General features: G+C 46.2%; 1 protein-coding gene across 1 annotated transcript in view; it reads right to left on the bottom strand.

Moving 5' to 3' along the window:
* The window catches only part of LOC133489327 (tRNA wybutosine-synthesizing protein 3 homolog), a 22844-nt gene extending 1558 nt beyond the window's left edge, over nucleotides 1-21286 (bottom strand). The window contains exons 1-3 of the mRNA XM_061798310.1: nucleotides 20595-21286; nucleotides 3421-3501; nucleotides 1-3315 (exon numbers count right to left, since the gene is read on the bottom strand). The exon at nucleotides 1-3315 is cut by the window's left edge and continues 1558 nt beyond it. Of these exons, the coding sequence (XP_061654294.1) occupies nucleotides 3166-3315; nucleotides 3421-3501; nucleotides 20595-20870 (507 nt within the window). The 5' untranslated portion in view covers nucleotides 20871-21286 and the 3' untranslated portion in view covers nucleotides 1-3165. The remainder of the gene's footprint in view (nucleotides 3316-3420; nucleotides 3502-20594) is intronic.
* Between the last annotated feature and the right edge of the window lie 1535 nt (nucleotides 21287-22821).

The following is a 22821-nucleotide window of genomic DNA, read 5'->3' as shown; positions in this document are numbered from 1 at the left end:
TCGGCTTGTCCCGTTAGGGGTCGCCACAGCGCGTCATCCTTTTCCATGTAAGCCTATCTCCTGCATCCTCCTCTCGAACACCAACTGCCATCATGTCTTCCCTCACGACATCAATCAACCTTCTCTTTGGTCTTCCTGTAGCTCTCTTGCCTGGCAGCTCCATCTTCATCATCCTTCTACCAATATACTCACTATTTCTCCTCTGGACGTGTCCAAACCATCGTGGTCCTGCTCTCTCTAACTTTGTCTCCAAAACATCGAACCTTGGCTGTCCCTCGGATGAGCTCATTTCTTATTTTATCCAACCTGGTCACCTTGAGAGCGAACCTCAATATCTTCATTTCCGCCACCTCCAACTCTGCTTCCTGTTGTCTCTTCAGTGCCACTGTCTCTAATCCGTACATCATGGCTGGGCTCACCACTGTTTTATAAACTTTGCCCTTCATCCTAGCAGAGACTCTCCTGTCACATAAACACACCTGACACCTTCCTCCACGCGTTCCAACCTGCTTGGACCCGTTTCTTCACTTCCTGACCACACTCGCCATTGCTCTGGACGGTTGACCCCAAGTCTTTAAAGTCCACCACCCTTGCTATCTCTTCTCCCTGTAGTCTCACTCTTCCCCCACCACCCCTCTCATTCATGCACATATATTCTGTTTTACTTCGGCTAATCTTCATTCCTCTTTTTTCCAGTGCATGCCTCCATCTTTCTAACTGTTCCTCCAGCTGCTCCCTGCTTTCACTGCAGATCACAATGTCATCTGCAAACATCATGGTTCACGGGGATTCCAATCTAACCTCATCTGTCAGCCTATCCATCACCACTGCAAACAGGAAGGGGCTCAGGGCTCATCCCTGATGCAGTCCCACCTCCACCTTAAATTCGTCTGTCACACCTACAGCACACCTCACCACTACATGTCCTGTATTATTCTAACATACTTCTCTGCCACTCCAGACTTCCGCATGCAGTACCACAGTTCCTCTCTGGGTACTCTGTCATAGGCTTTCTCTAGATCTACAAAGACACAATGTAGCTCCTTCTGACCTTCTCTGTACTTTTCCATCAACATCCTCAAGGCAAATAATGCATCTGTGGTACTCTTTCTAGGCATGAAACCATACTGTTGCTCGCAAATACTCACTTCTGTCCTGAGTCTAGCCTCCACTACTCTTTCCCATAACTTCATTGTGTGGCTCATCAACTTTATTCCTCTATAGTTCCCACAGCTCTGCACATCACCTTTGTTCTTAAAAATGGGCACCAGTACACTTTTCCTCCATTCCTCAGGCATCTTCTCACGCACGAGAATTTTATTAAACAAGCTGGTCAAAAACTCCACAGCCACCTCTCCTAGATGCTTCCATACCTCCACAGGAATGTCATCAGGACCAACTGCCTTTCCATTTTTTATCCTCTTTAATGCCTTTCTAACTTCCCCCTTACTAATCATTGCCACATCCTGGTCCACCACACTTGCCTCTTCTACTCTCCCTTCTCTCTCATTTTCCTCATTCATCAACTCCTCGAAGTATTCTTTCCATCTAGCTAGCACACTGCTGGCACCAGTCAACATATTTCCATCTCTATCCTTAAGTATCTATCCTAACCTGCTGCACATCCTTCCCATCTCTATCCCTCTGTCTGGCCAGCCTGTATAGATCCTTTTCTCCTTCTTTAGAGTCCAACCTGCCATACATGTCATCATATGCCTCTTGTTTGGGCTTTGCTACCTCTACCTTTGCCCTGTGTCGCATCTCAATGTATTCCTTTCGCCTCTCCTCGGTCCTCTCAGTGTCCCACTTCTTAGCTAACCTTTTTCCTTGTATGATTTTCTGTACTGTGTGGTTCCACCACCAAGTCTCCTTCTCTACCTTCCTTCCAGAAGATACACCAAGTACTCTCCTGCCTGCCTCTCTGATCACCTTGGCTGCAGTGGTCCAGTCTTCTGGGAGCTCCTCCCGTCCGAGAGCCTGTCTCACCTCTTCCCGAAAAGCTACACAACACTCGTCCTGTCTCAGCTTCCACCACATGGTTCTCTTCTCTGCCTTTTTCTTCCTAATCTTCCTCCCCACCACCAGTCATCTTACACACCACCATCCTATGCTGTCTAGCCACACTCTCCCCTACCACTACCTTACAGTTGGTAACCTCCTTCAGATTACATCGTCTGCACAAGATGTAATCCACCTGCGTGCTTCTACCTCCGCTCTTGTAGGTCACCCTATGTTCGTGCCTCTTCTGGAAAAAAGTGTTCACTACAGCCATTTGCATCCTTGTTGCAAAGTCTACCACCATCTGTCCTTCCAAGTTCCTTTCCTAGATGCCGTACTTACCCATCACTTCTTCATCACCCCATTACCTTCACCAACATGTCCATTACAATCTGCACCAATTACGACTCTCTCTCTGTCTGGGATGCTCAGAACTACTTCGTCTAGCTCCTTCCAGAATTTCTCTTTCACCTCTAGGTCACATCCTACCTGTGGGGCATAGCCACTAATCACATTACACATAAGACCCTCAATTTCAAGTTTCATCCTCATCACTCGATCTGATACTCTTTTCACCTCCAAGAAAGACACATTCCAATATGACAGGGGTACATATGACTGCATATATGTACATTTGTGCTACCCAGGCAAAATTTTGGGGGGGAAATATATATTTGGTATTTATTTTTTTATTTAATTTTATTTAATTTTTTTAATACAACTGATGCCCGAACAACAACCATCATTAATTTCTTTATGGTTATGTTTGGTTTTGTTTTTTTTCTGAGATGCTGGACAGTTTAATTTCAATCCCGTTAAAATCAAATTAAATGTGTTTTACCTGGTCCTTCATGTTTTCTTTAAAGAATTGTACACATTTACAAATTCTGCCTGGGTAATCAAACGTGAGCACAAATGTGTGTTTTCTCATTTACAAAATAAAAGTAGGGCTGTGAATTTCAAAATAACAGCAAGTAAATAAAAAAGTATTGCGTGTTCCAATAAAGTGCTTAACTTCAGAATAATTATTTGGAAAAAACTAACAAAATACAGATAATACTTAATGTTTTGATCATATGGGTAGAAGCAAAATCATGCATTATAAAATGCATTATACATTGGTAGAAGGGTTTTCCAGGATGTTGAGGTCAACTCTGGGGGTGCGTATTATACACGAGAAATTACGGTAAAACGTTTTGCAACAACCAATTTTCTCACCATTAACTGTGCATCCCCCAGTGTCCTACACTGAACATGGAGCACAAATGGCTCAAACTTCAGCACAGCATTTCCACAAGCGCTGACCAGAGCAGACATCTGAAAAGCAAAACCATAAAGTAATAGGGTAGGACCTGCAAATATTCAAGTGTTCACATCATTGAGTTAATGAATAGGTTAATGACAGAAAAAAAAAATCCTCACCACGTCATCAAATGTGCATTTCGTATGTGAAACAAACAGCCAGACAAGGTTTTTCTTCTGCACAACACAGCTTTCGGGAGCCTGAAATTGATTAATAACCAAAACAAGGGGAAAGAGACCAGACTGTTACATAGAAGACTTATTTAGCTTGAGCAGGCTAAACCGTTGTCCCATTTTTAGGAACCATAGGGTCATTTGTAGTGATCCAGATAATTTGGCTCAGCTCAGCGGAACGAGACGGCTCTCTAATCTGTGTGTAATTAATTCTTAACATTTTCAATTGGCAATCAAAACTATGAAAGTGGCTGATTTGTAGGCTTTACACGATCAGGATTTTTGGGAGAGATCGACCGATATGGGTTTTTCAGGACCGATACAGATTATTAGTAGTGAAGAAGGAAGATAACCGATATTTGGAGCCGATATTCATTTAAAAGTGTAAAAATTGGCATAAAAAAATTTAATACAAAAAACACTTAACTTCATTTCAATGCCTGAAGGATGTTTCTTTAACCAAACAAAACAGAAATATTGTTGCTCCCATGCTGACTACTTCATTGCATGTTTTGCACACAGCCTTCCCTGGTGTTGTTGGCTGATTGAAATATTGCCAGACTGTGCTTTTAGACTTAGGTCCATTCATTTGCAACAAGGGTTTATAAAAAAAAAAATAAAAAAAAAAAAAAAAAAAAAAAAAAAAAAAGCACGCAGCTATAATCGGGCCCTTGCACCCCGGCCCCGCCGTTGGGGTACTTACAGTTTGAGGTCAGGTTGGGGTATTGGCACGATGAAGGACCGCAAATGGCCCCCGGGGCGGTAAATTGGACACCACGCTTTAGGACATATGCAAAGTTATGGCCCATATTGAGTAAATGTGGGCCACACAAAAATGGAGGGTGACACGCAAATGGCCCCTAGGCCATAGGTTGAACACCACTGGTGTCAGAAGCGCAAAGCTGTGTAACAAGTTATAATGTGAAAATGCGGGACCATACAAAAATGGGGGGTGGCCCCCAAATGACCCCAGGCCATAGGTAGGACACCACTGCTGTTAGACAAGTGCAACGAAAGCCTTCTCAAAGGTTACATTGAGAAAATGCAGGTCACACAATAATGGGGGATGGCCCCCAGGCCATAGTTTTAGACCACCGCTGCAGGTGCAAAGCCTTTTCAAAAGTTACAAATTGTAGGTTACATTAATGGTGGATAAAGTTTTGATATTCTTTATATTGGTCAAAATTCATAAAAACCTAGCACTTAAACAGGGGTGTGTATACTTTTTATATCCACTGCAGCCTTGTTCCTCTTTTTGTAATCTGCTTGATGAGCGTACAGTGTTCTGCTTAACAGGTGGAAACAAATTTCTTGTAGCTGTAGTTTGTTATTTTACAAATATTGTATTTATTATGTTTGACTAAGTTGATATTGTTCAGCAATATCTGAACTTGCACATATTCTATTGAGTTATTTTATTTTAGTTGACGTTCATGCTCAGATTAAAAAAAAAAAAAAAATCAGAAGTTAGCAAAGCAAAGAGGTTACGCAGGACTCGAGTTGTTATTTCACTGAATACGTTGTTACTTTTATTCACGTAATTGTTAGGACTACTTTTGACTTTTATTTGAGTCAAATGACCTCCAAAGGTCTTGCACAAAATTTTCCAACCAAGTCATTTATTATTAATCATTTTATTTGAAAGGGGACAATGCAATTTCATAAAACACATGAAGTACACATGGTTAAAAAAGCCAGAATTAGCCAGAAGGCTAGTTTTCATCTGTAGTCCACTCCCCATGATGTAAAAAAAGCAGTAAAATACATCTACAAGACAATATAATACAGGATACATAATAAAATACCTACTATACTATTAAGAGAGAATAAAACCACAAATCATTTGATCATAACGAAAAAAAACATAACATACTTTTAGTGTGTGTTTTAGTGTTGGCAGCTATAGGTGTTAACTAGCCACATTATCAGTTTGTTTGTGAAGGCCTTGTATGTTGTAAGCAGTTTAACCTCCTCAGGTACTGAGTTCCACTCACCAGCCCTCCTCACTGACCAGGCTGACTTACTGAAAGTGCTCCTGCGCAGAGGAATGAGACAGTCACCTCTGACAGAGCCTCGAGTGACACGCTCAGAGCTGTTTCTTTGGCTGATGAACTCAGCCAGAGGAGCTGGAGCCAAATAATGCAGTACTTTATAAATCAAATTTAAATCTGCAAATATGTAAAGACTGTCCCAGTTTAAAAGACTATTTTAAAAAAATTGCACAGTGATTATAGGGCCTTTGTTTTTTATCCATCACTTTAATTACTTGTTTGTACAAAACATCCAATGTTTTTTTTGCATTCTGACCAGCCTGCAACACACTGGTTATGCAATAGTTAAAGTGACTATGAATCATTGAATGTAAGTACATTTTTGCGGCTTCAGTTGACATTTCATTTTGAATTGCACGAAAATTTGCGAGGTTTAATTTGATATTTTTACACAATTTGTCAATATGGGCTTTAAAGGAAAGCTGTAAATCTATTATAAACCAGCTTCCGAACAAACAGTGGGCAAATCGTTGATATAAAGACTAAATAAAAGGGGGACGAATATTGATCCCTGAGGGACTCCACAGGTTAGCCTAAGAGACTCTGATCTGCAGTTGTTAACTGATACAGATTGTGTTCGATCATGCAGATATGATTCAATCCGGCTCACAGCTTTGCGAGAGAAGTTACATTTTGAGAGCTTGGTAAGAAGAACAGAGTGATTTACTGTATCGAAAGCTTTCCTGAAGTCCAAGAACACCGCCCCTACAACTCCACCCTTGTCGAGAGAAGATTTTATTTTCTCAATGAAGAGGCATGTAGCCATTTCAGTGGAATGCTTGGATCTGAAACCAAACTGCATGGCATAGAGAGAGGGGGAGCTGCTGATTCCCTTAGAACCCTGTCTGTCTTTTCTAAACATTTTATAAGCAGGTACAGATAGTATTGCTGAGGGCGAAGATTCATGGAGCCATGTCTCAGATACGCAGAGGAAGTCAATATTTGAGTCAGTGAGAAGGTGATTGACCTGATCAAAATAATAACAATAAATCAAAATAAAAGCTTCCCAATAATAAGGATGTCAATGCTCTATGGTTAAGAAATGCAACCAACAAAGTTAATTTGAATCTTGAGATGCATTAAAAAAATTTGTTTATTAACTATCTTATGAAAAGTAAATGGTAAATGGACTGCACTTATACAGCGCTTTAGCTACACCAGCAGAGTGCCCAAAGCGCTTTACAAAGCCTCACATTCACACACACATTCATAAACCAATGGGCGACTGCTGCCATGCAAGGTGCTGCCAGGGCCACTGGGAGCAAATTGCGGGTCAGTGTCTTGCCCAAGGACACTTCGACATCCGGAACGTAGTAGCAGGGATTCAAACCTGTTCTACCTACTGAGCCAAAGCCACCCTAAAATAATCCAATTGGTATCGCAAGACAAGTTCACATCTGTGTGACAGACCAGCAAGGACTCCATTAAAAGAGGTTTGATGAAGATCTGATATTGTATTTCAAAATAAAAGTCTCTGAAAACTTAATATTTTGCGTAATTACCCGTGACTGAAAAAATCTATGAGATATCGCAACACCAGTCCAGTTCTGGGGAACAGTACACAACCCCAGGTCTCCAACAAAAGAGGTCCCATCCAAATCTGATGTGGCATTTCAAAATAAAAGTCCCCTGAAATTGGTATATTTCAGTCATTAACCCAGATTTAAAATATTTATTAAAATATTCTTTGAGATATCGCAACACCAGTCCAGTTCTGGGGGACAATACACCACCCCAGGTCTCCAATAAAAGAGGTCCTATCCAAATCTGATGTGGCATTTCAAAATAAAAGTCCCCTGAAATTGGTATATTTCACTGTCACTACCTCTGATTTAAAATATTCATTAAAAATAGTCTGAGATATCGCAACATCAGGCCAGTTCTGGGGGACACTACACCTCCCCAGGTTTCCAACAAAAGAGGTCCCATCGATATCTGATGTGGCATTTCTAAATAAAAGTCCCCTGAAATTGGTATATTTCACTGTCATAAATGCAGCCCTATGGGGAGCACAAGCCAGTGCAAACTGTAGGCCGGTCCCAAGCCCGGATAAATGCAGAGGGTTGCGTCAGGAAGGGCATCCGGCTCAAAACTTTGCCAAACAAATATGAGCGTTCATCCAAAGAATTCCATACCGGATCGGTCGTGGCCCGGGTTAACAACGTCCGCAGTCAACCTGCAGGGCGCTGTTGGAAATTCAGCTACTGTGGGTCGAAGTCGAAGAAGAGGTGGAAAGCGGGTTCTTTGGCAGAAAGAGAAGAGGAAAGCACAGAACCTTGAACTGAATTTGGGGACTTTGAATGTTGGGACTATGACAGGAAAATCTCGGGATTTGGTTGACATGATGATTAGGAGAAAGGTTGATATATTGTGTTTCCAGGAGACCAGGTGGAAAGGCAGTAAGGCTAGAAGTTTAGGGGCAGGGTTTAAATTATTTTACCATGGTGTAGATGGGAAGAAAAATAAAGTTGGGGTTATTTTAAAAGAAGAGTTGGCTAAGAATGTCTTGGAGGTGAAAAGAGTATCAGATCGAGTAATGAGGCTGAAACTTGAAATTGAGGGTGTTATGTATAATGGGATTAGTGGCTATGCCCCACAGGTAGGATGTGACCTAGAGGTGAAAGAGAAATTGATATTGATACTGATATTGTGAAAGAGAAAGGAGCTAGACGAAGTAGTTCTGAGCATCCCAGACAGAGGGAGAGTCGTAATTGGTGCAGATTGTAATGGACATGTTGGTGAAGGAAATAGGGGTGATGAAGAAGTGATGGTTAAGTACGGGATCCAGGAAAGGAACTTGGAGGGACAGATGGTGGTAGACTTTGCAACAAGGATGCAAATGGCTGTAGTGAACACTTTTTTCAAGAAGAGGCAACATAGGGCGACCTACAAGAGCGGAGGTAGAAGCACGCAAGTGGATTACATTTTGTGAAGATGATGTAATCTGAAGGAGGTTACCGACTGTAAGGTAGTGGTAGGGGAGAGTGGGGCTAGACAGCATAGGATGGTGGTGTGTACGATGACTCTGGTGGTGGGGAGGAAGATTAGGAAGACAAATTCAGAGCAGAGAACCATGTGGTGGAAGCTGAGACAGGACGAGTGTTGTTGTGCAGCTTTTCGGGAAGCGGTGAGACAGGCTCTCGGTGGACAGGAGGAGCTTCCAGAAGACTGGACCACTGCAGCCAAGGTGATCAGAGAGGCAGGCAGGAGAGTACTTGGTGTATCTTCTTGGAGGAAAGGAGAGAAGGAGTACAGGAAATGATACAAGTAAAAAAGGTAGGGACACTGAGAGGACCGAGGAGAGGCGAAAGGAATACATCACAGGGCAAAAGGTAGAGGTGGCAAAGGCCAAACAAGAGGGATATGATGACATGTATGGCAGGTTGGACACTTAAGAAGGAGAAAAGGATCTATACAGGCTGGCCAGACAGCGGGATAGAGATGGGAAGGATGTGCCGCAGGTTAGGGTGATTAAGGATAGAGATGGAAATATGTTGACTGGTGCCAGCAGTGTGCTAGCTATATGGAAAGAATACTTCGAGGAGTTGATGAATGAGGAAAATGAGAGGGAAGGGAGAGTACAAGAGGCAAGTGTGGTGGACCAGGAAGTGGCAATGATTAGTAAGGGGGAAGTTAGAAAGGCATTAAAGAGGATGAAAAATGGAAAGGCAGTTGGTCCTGATGACATTCCTGTGGAGGTATGGAAGCATCTAGGAGAGGTGGGTGTGGAGTTTTTGACCAGCTTGTTCAATAGAATTCTAGCACGTGAGAAGATGCCCGAGGAATGGAGGAAAAGTGTTCTGGTGCCCATTTTTAAGAACAAGGGTAATGTGCAGAGCTGTGGGAGCGAGAGAGGAATAAAGAAGAAGAAGAATAATCACCTTGAATGTCATGAACATGCATGCATGCACACGAAATTTGTTCTCTGCATTTTACCCATCACAGTGAACACATACATGTTAGTGGAACACAGTGGAGCAGGGGGCAGCTGAAGCGCCCGGGGAGCATTTCGGGGTATCAGTATCTTGCTCAAGGACACCACAGTCGTGAGTCCGGGGGATGTTGGCGGATGGTCCAGTCGGGGTCTTGAACCTAGGTCCGCCACGGTGGCAGGCGAAGATCTTAACCATAGGGCCACGGCTGCCCTATGTTAGTGTTAGTGTTGGAAACCTGGGGAGGTGTAGTGTTCCCCAGAACTGGACTGGTGTTGCGATATCGCATAGAATATTTTTAAGGAATTTTTGAAATACGTGGTAATGACGGTGAACTATACCAATTTCAGGGGACTTTTATTTTGAAAAGCCACATCAGATTTGGATGGGACCTCTTGTTGGAAACCTGGGGAGGTGTAGTGTTCCCCAGAACTGGACTGGTGTTGCGATATCTCATAGATTTTTTAAATGAATTTTTGAAATCCGCGGTAATGACAATGAAATATACCAATTTCAGGGGACTTTTTTTTTTTTTTTTTTTTTTTTTTTTTTTAAATGCCACATCAGATTTGGATGGGACCTCTTTTGTTGGAGACCTGGGGTGGTGTATTGTCCCCCAGAACTGGACTGGTGTTGCGATACCTCATAGATTGTTTTTAATGAATATTTTAAATAAGTGGTAGTGACAGTGAAATATACCAATTTCAGGGGACTTTTATTTTTGATATGCCACATCAGATTTGGGTGGGACCTCTTTTGTTGGAAACCTGGGGTGGTGTAGTGTCCTCCAGAACTGGACCGGTGTTGCGATATCTCATTAAAAAAAAAAAAAAAAATTACAGATCTTTTCAGTCAGGGGTAATATGCAAAATATGCAGTTTTCAGAGACTTTTATTTTGAAATACAATATCAGATCTTCATCAAACCTCTTTTCGTGGAGTCCTTGGTGGTCTGTCATACAGATCTGGACTTGTCTTGCGATACCAATGGGAATATTTTATGGTGGCTTTGGCTCAGTAGGTAGAACAGGTTCGAATCCTTGCTACGACTGTCGAAGTCGCATTTGAAGTGTCATTGGACAAGACACTGAACCCTAATTTGCTCCCAATGGGCCTGGCAGTGCCTTGCATGGCAGCAGTCGCACATTGGTTTATGAATGTGTGTGTGAATGTGTGGCTTTGTAAAGCGCTTTGGGCACTGTGCTGGTGTAGATAAAGCGCTATATAAATGCAGTCCACTTACCATTTATTTTTCCAAAAGACATCAAATAAACTAAATGTTTTAATGCAGGTTATATTCCTTAAGCGAGTGGAGGCTGGCTTGACCGCAGTCTCGCAGGTCATTGCTCGGACTACGGTCAAGCCAGCCTCCACTCGAAAAGTAGCAGTCAAGCCAGCCGCCCCTAATTTTGTTCATACGAGGCATTACTCGCAGGCGAAGCCACCTTCAAAATAAAAGCTTCCCAATAATACGGACGTCAGTGCTCTTCGGTTTAGGAATGCAACCAGCAAAGTTAATTTGAATCTTGAAATACATTACATACATACATAAATAAAATAAAAAAATTTACTTTATTTGATATCTTAGGACAAATAAATGGTAATGGGCTCCACTTATATAGCGCTTTATCTACATCATCACAGTGCCCAAAGCGCTTTACAAAACCTCACATTCACACACACATTCATAAACCAATGGGCGACTGCTGCTATGCGAGCCACTGCCAGGCACACTGGGAGCAAATTAGTGTTCAGTGTCTTGCCCAAGGACATTTCGACATGCGGACTGTCGGACCAGGCATTCAAACCTGTTCTACCTACAAAGCCAAAGCCACCCCAAAATAATCCCATTGGTATCGCAAGACAAGTCCAGATCTGTGTGACAGACCACCAAGGACTCCACAAAAAGAGGTTTGATGAAGATCTGATATTGTAAAACTGCATATGTTGCTTTCATTACCCCTGACTGAAAAAAATCTGTTAAATCTTTTTAATGAGATATCGCAACACCGGTCCAGTTCTGGGGGACACTACACCACCCCAGGTCTCCAAAAAAAGAGGTCCCATCAAAACCTGATGTGGCATTTCAAAATAAAAGTCCACTGAAATTGGTATATTTCACTGTCATGATCACGGATTTCAAAAATTCATTAAAAAAAATCTCTTAGTTATCACAACACCAGCCCAGTTCTGGGGGACACTACACCACCCCAGGTCTCCAACAAAAGAGGTCCCATCAAAATCTGATGTGGTATTTCAAAATAAGTTAACTGAAATTGGTGTATTTCACTGTCATGATCACGGATTTAAAAAATTATTTAAAACAAATATCCTAGTTATCACAACACCAGACAAGTTCTGGGGGACACTACACCACCCCAGGTCTGCAACAAAAGAGGTCCCATCAAAATCTGATGTGGCATTTCAAAATAAAAGGCCACTGAAATTGTTGTATTTCACTGTCATGATCACGGATTTCAAAAATTATTTTAAAAAAATCTCCTAGTTATCACAACACCAGACCAGTTCTGGGGGACACTACACCACCCCAGGTCTCCAACAAAACAGGTCCCATCAAAATCTGATGTGGCATTTCAAAATAAAAGACTCTTGAATTTGGTATATTTCACTGTCATGATCACGGATTTCAAAAATTATTTAAAAAAAATATCCTAGTTATCACAACACCAGACCAGTTCTGGGGGACACTATAACACCCCAGGTCTCCAACAAAAGAGGTCCCATCAAAATCTGATGTGGCATTTCAAAATAAAGGTCCCCTGAAATTGGTAAATTTCACTGTCATGTTCACGGATTTCAAAAATTCATTTAAAAAAATCTAGTTATCACAACACCAGACCAGTTCTGGGGGACACAACACCCCCCCAGGTCTCCAACAAAAGAGGTCCCACCAAAATCTGATATGCCATTTCAAAATAAAAGTCCACTGAAATTGGTATATTTCACTGTCATGTTAACGGATTTCAAAAATTCATAAAAAAAATCTCCTAGTTATCACAACACCAGACCAGTTCTGGGGGACACTACAACACCCCAGGTCTCCAACAAAAGAGGTCCAATCAAAATCTGATGCACATCCATCCATTTTCTACCACTTATCCGAGGTCGGGTCACGGGGGCAGTAGCTTTAGGAGGGACGCCCAGACTTCCCTCTCCCCAACAACTTAATCCAGCTCTTCCCGGGGGATCCCGATGCGTTCCCAGGCCAGCCGAGAGACGTAGTCTCTCCACCGTGTCCTGGGACGTCCCCGGGGTCTCCTTCCGGTGGGACGTTCCCAGAACACCTCACCAGGGAGATGTCCGCGAGGCATCCGAATCAGATGCCCCAGCCACCTCATCTGGCTCCTCTCAATGCGGAGGAGCATCAGCTCTACTTTGAGCTCTTCCCGGATGACAGAGCTTCTCACACTATCTCTAAGGGAGAACCAGAATACCCTGCGGAGGAAACTAATTTCGGCCGCTTGCATCAAGGATCTCATTCTTTCGGTCACGACCCACAGCTCGTAACCATAGTTGAGGGTAGGAACGTAGATCGACCAGTAAATCGAGAGCTTCGCCTTTCGGCTTAGATCCTTCTTTACCACAACGGACCGATACAAAGTGCGGATCACTGCAGACGCTGCACCGATCCGCCTGTTGATTTCCCGTTCCATTCTTCCCTCACTCTTGAACAAGACCCCAAGGTACTTGAACTCCTCCCCTTGGGGCAGGATCTCAACCCCGACGTGGAGAGGGCACGCCACCCTTTTCCGACTGAGGACCATGGTCTCAGATCTGGAGGTGCTGATTATCATCCCAGCCGCTTCACACTCGGCTGCGAACTGCTCCAGTGAGAGTTGGAGGTCACGGCTTGATGAAGCCAAAAGAACCACATCATCTGCAAAAAGCAGAGATGCAATACTGAGGCCACCAAACCGGACCGCCTCTACGCCTCGGCTGCGCCGAGAAATACTGTCCATGAAAGTTATTAACAGAATCGGTGACAAAGCGCAGCCTTAGTGGAGTCCAACCCTCACCGGAAACGAGTCTGACTTACTGCCGCCAATGCGGAACAAACTCTGACACCGGTCGTACAAGGGCCGAAAAGCCCGTATAAGGGCGTTGGGTACCCCATACTCCCGAAGCACGCCCCAAAGGACTCCCCGAGGTACACGGATGAACGCCTTTTCCAAGTCCACAAAACACATGTAGACTGGTTGGGCAAACTCCCATGCACCCTCGAGGACCCTGGACGAAAACCACACTGCTCCTCCTGAATCAGGGATTCAACTTCACGATAAACCCTCCTCTCCAGCACCCCCGAATAGACCTTACTAGGGAGGCTGAGGAATGTGATCCCCCTGTAGTTGGAACACACCCTCTGGTCCCCCTTCTTAAAAAGGTGGACCACCACCCCAGTCTGCCAATCCAGAGGCACTGTCCCCGATGTCCACGCGATGTTGCAGAGGTGTGTCAACCAGGACAGCCCCACAACATCCAGAGCCTTTAGAAATTCCGGGCGAATATCATTCACCCCTGGGGCCTTGCCACCGATGAGCTTTTTCACCACCTCGGTGACCTCAACCCCAGAGATAGGAGAGCCCGCCTCAGAGAACCCAGACTTTGCTTCCTCATGGGAAGGCGTGTGAGGAGGTCTTCGAAGTGTTCTCCCCACCGACTCACAATGTCCCGAGTTGAGGTCAGCAGCGCCCCATCCACACTATACACAGTGTTGATGGTGTCCTGCTTCCCCCTCCTGAGACGGCGGATGGTGGAACAGAATTTCCTCGAAGCCGTCCGGAAGTCTTTCTCCATGGCCTCAACGAACTCCTCCCATGTCAGAATTTTTGCTTCAGTGACCACCAAAGCTTCATTCCGCTTGGCCAGCCGGTACCCATCAGCTGCCTCAGGAGTCCCACAGGCCAAAAAGACCCGATAGGACTCCTCCTTCAGCTTGACGGCATCCCTCACCGTTGGTGTCCACCAACGAGTTCGGGGATGGCCGTCACGACAGGCAACGACCACCTTACGGCCACAGCTCCGATTGGTCGCCTCAGCAATGGAGGCGCGGAACATGGTCCACTCGGCCTCGATTTTGTCGGAGGTGGGAGTTGAAACTCCTTCTGGCAGGGGATTCTGCCAGACGTTCCCAGCAGACGCTCACAATACGTTTGGGCCTGCCACGTCGGACCGGCATCTTCCCCCACCATCGGAGCCAATATCACCACCAGGTGGTGATCAGTTGACAGCTCTGCCCCTCTCTTCACCAGAGTGTCCAAGACATGCGGCCGCAAGTCCGATGACACGTCCCCAAGGTCAATCATCGAACTGCGACCTCGGGTGTCCTGTGGGCACCCTTGTACTTGAACATGGTGTTCGTGATGGACAATCCGTGATTAGCACAGAAGTCCAATAACAGAACACCGCTCAGGTTCTGATTGAGGGGGCCGTTCCACCCAATCACGCCCTTCCAGGTTTCAGTGTCATTGCCCACGAAGGAGTCCCCAGCAGGAGCACTCTCCAGCACCCCCTCCAAGGACTCCAAAAAGGGTGGGTACTCTGAACTGCTGTTTGGTGCATAGGCACAAACAACACCCGAAGGCGGAGTGAGGCTACCCTCTCATCCGCAGAGGTGAACCCCAACGTCCAGGCGCCCAGCCAGGCGCCAATAAGTATACCCACACCTGCTCGGTGTTGGTAACTCCAGACTGGAAGAGAGTCCAACCCCTCTCGAGAGGACTGGTACCAGAGCTCAAGCCGTGTGTGGAGGCGAGCCCGACTACATCTCGTCAGAACTTCTCGACCTCGCACACCAGCTTGGGCTCTTTCCCTGCCAGAGATGGTGACATTCCACGTCCCTTGAGCCAGTTTCTGGAGCCGGGGATGGGATCACCAAGGTCCCTGCCTTCGGCCACTGCCCAGCTCACACTGCACCCGACCCCAATGGCTCCTCCCACAGTTGGTGAGCCCATGGGAAGGGGGACCCCCGTTACACTTTTGGGCTCTGCCCGGGCAGGCCCCATGGGTGCAGGTGGGGCTCTGCCCGGCCAGGCCCCATGGGTGCAGGTGGGGCTCGCCTTGCACACCCAGGCACGGGTGAGAACATGCAAACTCCACACAGGCGGGGCCGGGGATTGAACCCTGCTCCTCAGACGCTCCAACCAGTCGTACACCATGCCGCCTGATTTAAAACATTCATTTAAAAAAATCTATGTCAATACATCTTCTTTTAAGAAATAATTAGAAATAATCCTGTTCGTATCGCAACACCTTTTACCCTTCATACATGTAGGAGACAATTACAGGATGCTACTACATTACTGCCATCACCATTTGATGTAATATATCTGCAATCTGTAAAAAACCCAGATTGTTTTATCATTAAATATGATGTTGGGTATCAACATTAACGCTTTAACCACTGAAGTAATTTCTCATGCCAGTCTGACACTGGAAGGAAGACATGCATGGATCCATCCATTTCAACAGCACTTATCCTGCTGAGTCGCGGGGTCAGCCTACCCCTACCAAGTGTGGGCAAAAGACAGAAAATACCCTGAGCTGGTCGGCAGTCAGTCGCAGGGCACATACACTGTAGAGACCATCACTGAGTGGGAACCAAACCCACGCTGGCTGCATTGAAGTCAGCCAAATGAACCACGACACCATCAGTAACTGGAAGGAAAACAGTGTATATTAAATAGTTACAAGAAAGACGGTTTTCTATTTTTTTTTTTAATCTTGATCAAACCCCCTCCTTGAGCCGTTACCTTATCGTGGTGGAGGGGTTTGTGTGTCCCAATGATCCTAGGAGGTAAGTTGTCTTGGGCTTTATGCCCCTGGCAGGGTCACCCATGGCAAACAGGTCCTAGGTGAGGGACCAGACAAAGCACGGCTCCAAAAACCACTATGACGAGTACAATTAATGGATTCAGGTTTCCCTTGCCCGGACGCGGGTCACCGGGCCCCCCTCTGGAGCCAGGCCTCGAGGTGGAGCTTGATGGCGAGCGCCTGGTGGCCGGGCCTGCACCCATGGGGCCCGGCCGGGCACAGCCCGAAAGAGTAACGTGGGTCCCCCTTCCCATGGGCTCACCACCTCTGGGAGGGGCCATAGGGGTCGGGTGCAGTGCAAGCTGGGCGGTGGCCGAAGGCGGGGACCTTGGCGATCCGATCCCCGGCAACAGAAGCTGGCTCTCGGGATGTGGAATGTCACCTCTCTGGCAGGGAAGGAGCCCGAGCTGGTGTGTGAGCTCGAGAAGTTCCGACTAGATATAGTCTGATTCGCCTCCACGCACAGCTTGGGCTCTGGTACCAGTCCTCTCGAGAGGGGTTGGACACTCTTCCACTCTGGAGTTGCCCACGGTGAGAGGCGCCGAGCAGGTGTGGGTATACTTATTCCTCCCCGGCTTGGCGCCTGTACGTTGGGGTTCACCCCGGTGGACGAGAGGGGAGCCTTCCTTCGCCTTCGGGTGGGAGGATGGGTCCTGACTGTTGTTTGTGCCTATGCACCAAACAGCAGTTCAGAGTACCCACCCTTTTTGGAGTCCTTGGAGGGGTTGCTGGAGAGCACTCCCGCTGGGGACTCCATTGTTCTGCTGGGGGACTTCAATGCTAGAGTGAGCAATGACAGTGAGACCTGGAAGGGCGTGATTGGGAGGAACGGCCCCCCCCTCCCCCCGATCAGAACCCGAGCGGTGTTCTGTTATTGGACTTCTGTGTTCGTCACGGATTGTCCATAACGAACACCATGTTCAAGCATAAGGGTGTCCACACGTGCACTTGGCACCAGGACACCCTAGGTCGCAGTTCGATGATCGACTTTGTGGTCGTGTCATCGGACTTGCGGCCGCATGTCTTGGACACTCGGGTATAGAGAGGGGCGGAGCTGTCAACTGATCACCACCTGGTGGTGAGTTGGCTCCGATGGTGGGGAAAGGTGCCAGTCCGACGTGGCAAGCCCAAACGTATTGTGAGGGTCTGCTGGGAACGTCTGGTGGAATCCCCTGTCAGAAGGAGTTTTAACTCCCCCCTCCGACAGAACTTTGCTCATGTTCCGAGGGAGGCGGGGTCCGAGTGGACCATGTTCCGCGCCTCCATTGCTGAGGCGGCCGACCGGAGCTGTGGCCGTAAGGTGGTTGGTGCCTGTCGTGGCGGCAATCCCCAAGGGATGCAGTCAAGCTGAAGAAGGAGTCCTGTCGGGCCTTTTTGGCCTGTGGGACTCCTGAGGCAGCTGATGGGTACCGGCTGGCCAAGCGGAATGCAGCTTTGGTGGTCTCTGAAGCAGAAACTCAGGCATGGGAGGAGTTCGGTGAGGCCATGGAGAAAGACTTCCGGACGGCTTCAAGGAAATTCTGGTCCACCATCCGGCGCCTCAAGAGGGGGAAGCAGTGCACCACCAACACTGTGTATAGTGGGGATGGGGCTCTGCTGACCTCGACTCGGGATGTTGTGAGCCGGTGGGGAGAATACTTCGAAGACCTCCTCAATTCTACCGACACGCCTTCCCATGAGGGAGCAGAGTCTGGGTTCTCTGAGGCGGGCTCTCCTATCTCTGGGGTTGAGGTCACCGAGGTGGTTAAAAAGCTCCTCAGTGGCAAGGCCCCGGGGCTGGATGAGATTCACCCGGAGTTCCTCAAGGCTCTGGATGTTGTAGGACTGTCCTGGTTGACACGCCTCTGCAACATCGCGTGGACATCGGGGACAGTGCCTCTGGATTGGCAGACTGGGGTGGTGGTCCCCCTTTTTAAGAAAGGGGACCGGAGGGTGTGTTCCAACTACAGGGGGATCACACTCCTCAGCCTCCCTGGGAAGGTCTATTCGGGGGTGCTGGAGAAGAGGGTTCATCGTGAAGTTGAATCCCAGATTCAGGAGGAGCAGTGTGGTTTTCGTCCTGGCCGTGGAACAGTGGACCAGCTCTACACCCTTGGCAGGGTCCTCGAGTGTGCATGGGAGATTGCCCAACCAGTCTACATGTGTTTTGTGGACTTGGAGAAGGCGTTCGACCGTGTCCCTCGGGGGGTACTGTGGGGGGTGCTTCGGGAGTATGGGGTACCGAACCCCCTGATACGGGCTGTTCGGTCCCTGTACGATCGAAGTCAGAGTTTGCTCCGCATATCCGGCAGTAAGTCGGACTCGTTTCCGGTGAGGTTTGACCTCCGCCAAGGCTGCCCTTTGTCACCGATTCTGTTCATAACTTTTATGGACAGAATTTCTAGGCGCAGCCGAGTCGTAGAGGGGGTCCGGTTTGGTGGCCTCAATGCATCTCTGCTTTTTGCAGATCATGTGGTTCTGTTGGCTTCATCAAGCCGTGACCTCCAACTCTCACTGGAGCAGTTCGAAGCTGAGTGTGAAGCGGCTGGGATGATAATCAGCACCTCCAAATCTGAGACCATGGTCCTCAGTCGGAAAAGGGTGGCGTGCCCTCTCCAGGTCGGGGATGAGATCCTGCCCCAAGGGGAGGAGTTCAAGTACCTTGGGGTCTTGTTCAAGAGTGAGGGAAGAATGGAACGGGAAATCAACAGGCGGATCGGTGCAGCGTCTGCAGTGATTTGCACTTTGTATCGGTCCGTTGTGGTAAAGAAGGATCTAAGCCGAAAGGCGAAGCTCTCGATTTACCGGTCGATCTACGTTCCTACCCTCAACTATGGTCACGAGCTGTGGGTCGTGACCGAAAGAATGAGATCCGGGATGCAAGCGGCCGAAATTTGTTTCCTCCGCAGGGTATTCTGGCTCTCCCTTAGAGATAGTGTGAGAAGCTCGGTCATCCGGGAAGAGCTCAAAGTAGAGCTGATGCTCCTCCGCATTGAGGAGCCAGATTAGATTTTTTTTAAGAATTTTTGAAATCCGTGATCATGACAGTGAAATATACCAATTTCAAGAGTCTTTTATTTTGAAATGCCACATCAGATTTTGATGGGACCTCTTTTGTTGGAGACCTGGGGTGGTGTTGTGTCCCCCAGAACTGGTCTGGTGTTGTGATAACTCAGAGATTTTTTTTAAATAATTTTTGAAATCCGTGATCATGGCAGTGAAATACACCAATTTCAGTGGACTTTTATTTTGAAATGCCACATCAGATTTTGATGGGACCTCTTGTTGGAGACCTGGGGTGGTGTAGTGTCCCCCAGAACTGGTCTGGTGTTGTGATAACTAGGAGATTTTTTTTTAAAGAATTTCTGAAATTCGTGATCATGACAGTGAAATATACCAAATTCAAGAGTATTTTATTTTGAAATGCCACATCAGATTTTTATGGGACCTCTTTTGTTGGAGACCTGGGGTGGTGTAGTGTCCCCCAGAACTGGACTGGTGTTGTGATAACTAACAGATTTCTTTAAATGAATTTTTGAAATCCATGATCATGACAGTGAAATATACCAATTTCAAGAGTCTTTCATTTTTAAATGCCACATCAGATTTTGATGGGATCTCTTGTTGCAGACCTGGGGAGGTGTAGTGTCCCCCAGAACTGGACCGGTGTTGTGATATCTCATTAAAAAGATTTAACAGATTTTTTCAGTCAGGGGTAATGAAAGCAACATCTGCAGTTTTAAGAGATTTTTATTTTGAAATACAATATCAGATCTTCATCAAACCTCTTTTCGGAGTCCTTGGTGGTCTGTCACACAGATCTGGACTTGTCTTGCGATACCAATGGGATTATGTTGGGGTGGCTTTGGCTCAGTAGGTAGAACAGGTTCGAATCCCTGCTACGACTGTCCGCTTGTCGAAGTTTCCTTGGGCAAGACACTGAACCCTAAAAGTGTTTTGATCGATTTTTGGTTTCTATTTTTTTAAATTAATTGGATCCAGTTTTTTTGTCATCCAAGATATCAGCAAAGTTTGACCTGTACTAAGTAGTGGCCTCCAACTGCCAACTTCTACAGCAATCACAATGAGATAAGGTGTTTTTATTGATTTTTAGTGAGTTCACTTCGCCTTTGTCGTGTAACTTCGAGATGGTCTCTTTCGAATGTCAACCGAATATCAAACGTCCGGCTAACTTTCTCTCGCTACGACATTTTCGCACATTACATTTTCCAAATATGTTCTGGCAGTGCAAAGTAAATTATGAAATTAGCTTAAACAAATGCAACCGCATCCAGTGATATAACAAATCGAAATAACCCTTCACTCACCGTGTCAATTACTGTAATTCGTCCGGAGCAGGAACTTGTAGTGAAATACTCCTCGTAGCTATTGAGCAAATGCACTAAGTGCACAATATCTTCATCCACATTACCCTTTTTACTCAGGTCAACTTTGTTCAGACACCGTTTCTTCCACTCACTAAAGGTTTTCTCCATTTGTGAAGTTTGTGGGGAATTCCAAGACCAACACCCGACTAAACAAGCTAGCGTCCTGTAACAGGCACCTGCACGATCTGCGGTGCGCATGTGCACCACGTCGACCATCTTTGATCGCCAACTACGGCAAATAAACTAGATCAAAATGTACGATCTGCGGTGCATCTGTAATCTACGTAGAAAACCGTCACAGAAGTCAGAATGAGCGTGTTTTCAACATACATCAGGCAGAAATGAACTATGAGTTCAGTTCACGTCCTCAAACAATATCAAAGAGTTCATGAACTACTTCATGGAATCGTTCGGGTGTAACACTGTCTACCATCCATTTTACAGCTATTTAATCATCCAGAGCACTGTAAATCATACATTTTGACTAACCCACTGAGGTGGAATTTTTCGCCTGTGGTTCCAAGTCGGAGGTCACCCGGGAGAAGTCCGGCTTCCATTGGGCAGGAATGAATGAAGACTTTGAGACACTTGGCGTTTGGGCTAATTCAATTTATTGAACAAGCCTTCGTGTCGTAGCAGCTGCATACGAAGCCAGGACAACGAAAAAGCCCCCGAAAACCCCTGGATCTCAGTTTATCAAGGTTTAATTCGCTGGGTGTGGAATTAGCCCCTCCCTGGGTGCATCCGGAAGATGGTCGTTCCTCATGACCATATTTGGAACCACACCCGCCAGCTGGCGCCTCACAGTCAAGCTTAGCTCACACCCGGTACTCTTATCATATAAGATGCAAAACAGTCCTCTTTTCAGACCGGGACGCCTGTTGTGAACCCAAGACCTGTTACTGTCTGGGTGGAGAAGGAAAACCCTAATAAACGTACAAATGGTTGAAGGAAGTTCTTTGATGTAGAACTACAAAGAAAAGATGGTTGGTTTGAATAGAGATCCCCAAACATTTGGCCCTCTCAAAGGAACTCTGACTTTGGCACTGTTGAAATATACTACATATTCCCCCCTTTAATGAGATCCCCAAACTCAATACAAGACATAGAAGCAGCAACTGACACCAGGCAAGAAATAACAAACCAGCGTCAGCCCAAAAAGACAACCTATTATCTATAATTTGGACGAATCTACTTGGTCAAGAAAGCCTATCATGCGCCAAGGCATCTACTTAAGGTTAACCATTAACTCGGAAAAACAATTATCCTAATAAGGCCGAATCAATCCCCGGCCCCGCCTGTGTGGAGTTTGCATGTTCTCCCCGTGCCTGCGTGGGTTTTCCCCGGGCACTCCAGTCTCCTCCCACATCCCAAAACATGCATTAATTGGAGACTCTAAATTACCTGTAGGCAAGACTGTGAGTCCGAATAGTTGTTTGTTTCTATGTGCCCTGCGATTGGCTGGCAACCAGTTCAGGGTGTACCCCGCCTCCTGCCCGATGACAGCTGGGATAGGCTCCAGCACGCCCGCGACCCGAGTGAGGAGAAGCGGCTCAGAAAATGGATGGATGGATGCATTTGTACGTGCAGCCTCGTGGGAGCGTCAAGGATTTGCGGCTCTCAGTCGAAAAACCTTTCTCTTAAGAGTCGAGGAAAAGAGAGAGAGCCATATCAAGCCTCCTTCAGAGCCCCTTGTAGCAAATCACCCAAGGGGACCCTGACACGGATGACAAAACATCCACAACAGAATAATACAATCATCGAAATAAATGAACAAAAAGAGAGTAAACCACAAAAATACAACTGTGGAAGCAAACATAACAAAATACATACAAATGAAAATAGAAAAAAAATCATAAAGGTGGTCTCCCTCCATATGGTCTACAGTTCGTAACATTGATGAAGAAATTCAGAACCCGTCCTCCCAGGGCCCGCTGTCAACAATCACAGTCCATGAACAAGTCCCAGAATCCAGGTTTATACAAGCGGGACCCCAAACAGCTCCAAAACACTCCTGGAAAAACAAAAACAAAATCAAACATAATACAACAAATTGTCGAATGGATATCTAACAATACATCATATGACTAGAGGGCAGTCATGTTCACAGAGCTGGAGCAGACACAGTAGGGGGAGTCGTTTAATCCTTAAGTGCCAATACCCCCCT

This window comes from Phyllopteryx taeniolatus, chromosome 14 (genome assembly GCF_024500385.1).
Source record: "Phyllopteryx taeniolatus isolate TA_2022b chromosome 14, UOR_Ptae_1.2, whole genome shotgun sequence".
Taxonomy (NCBI): domain Eukaryota; kingdom Metazoa; phylum Chordata; class Actinopteri; order Syngnathiformes; family Syngnathidae; genus Phyllopteryx; species Phyllopteryx taeniolatus.
The sequence above is the reverse complement of the archived record's forward strand: the minus strand, read 5'-3'. Positions and strand labels throughout refer to the sequence as shown.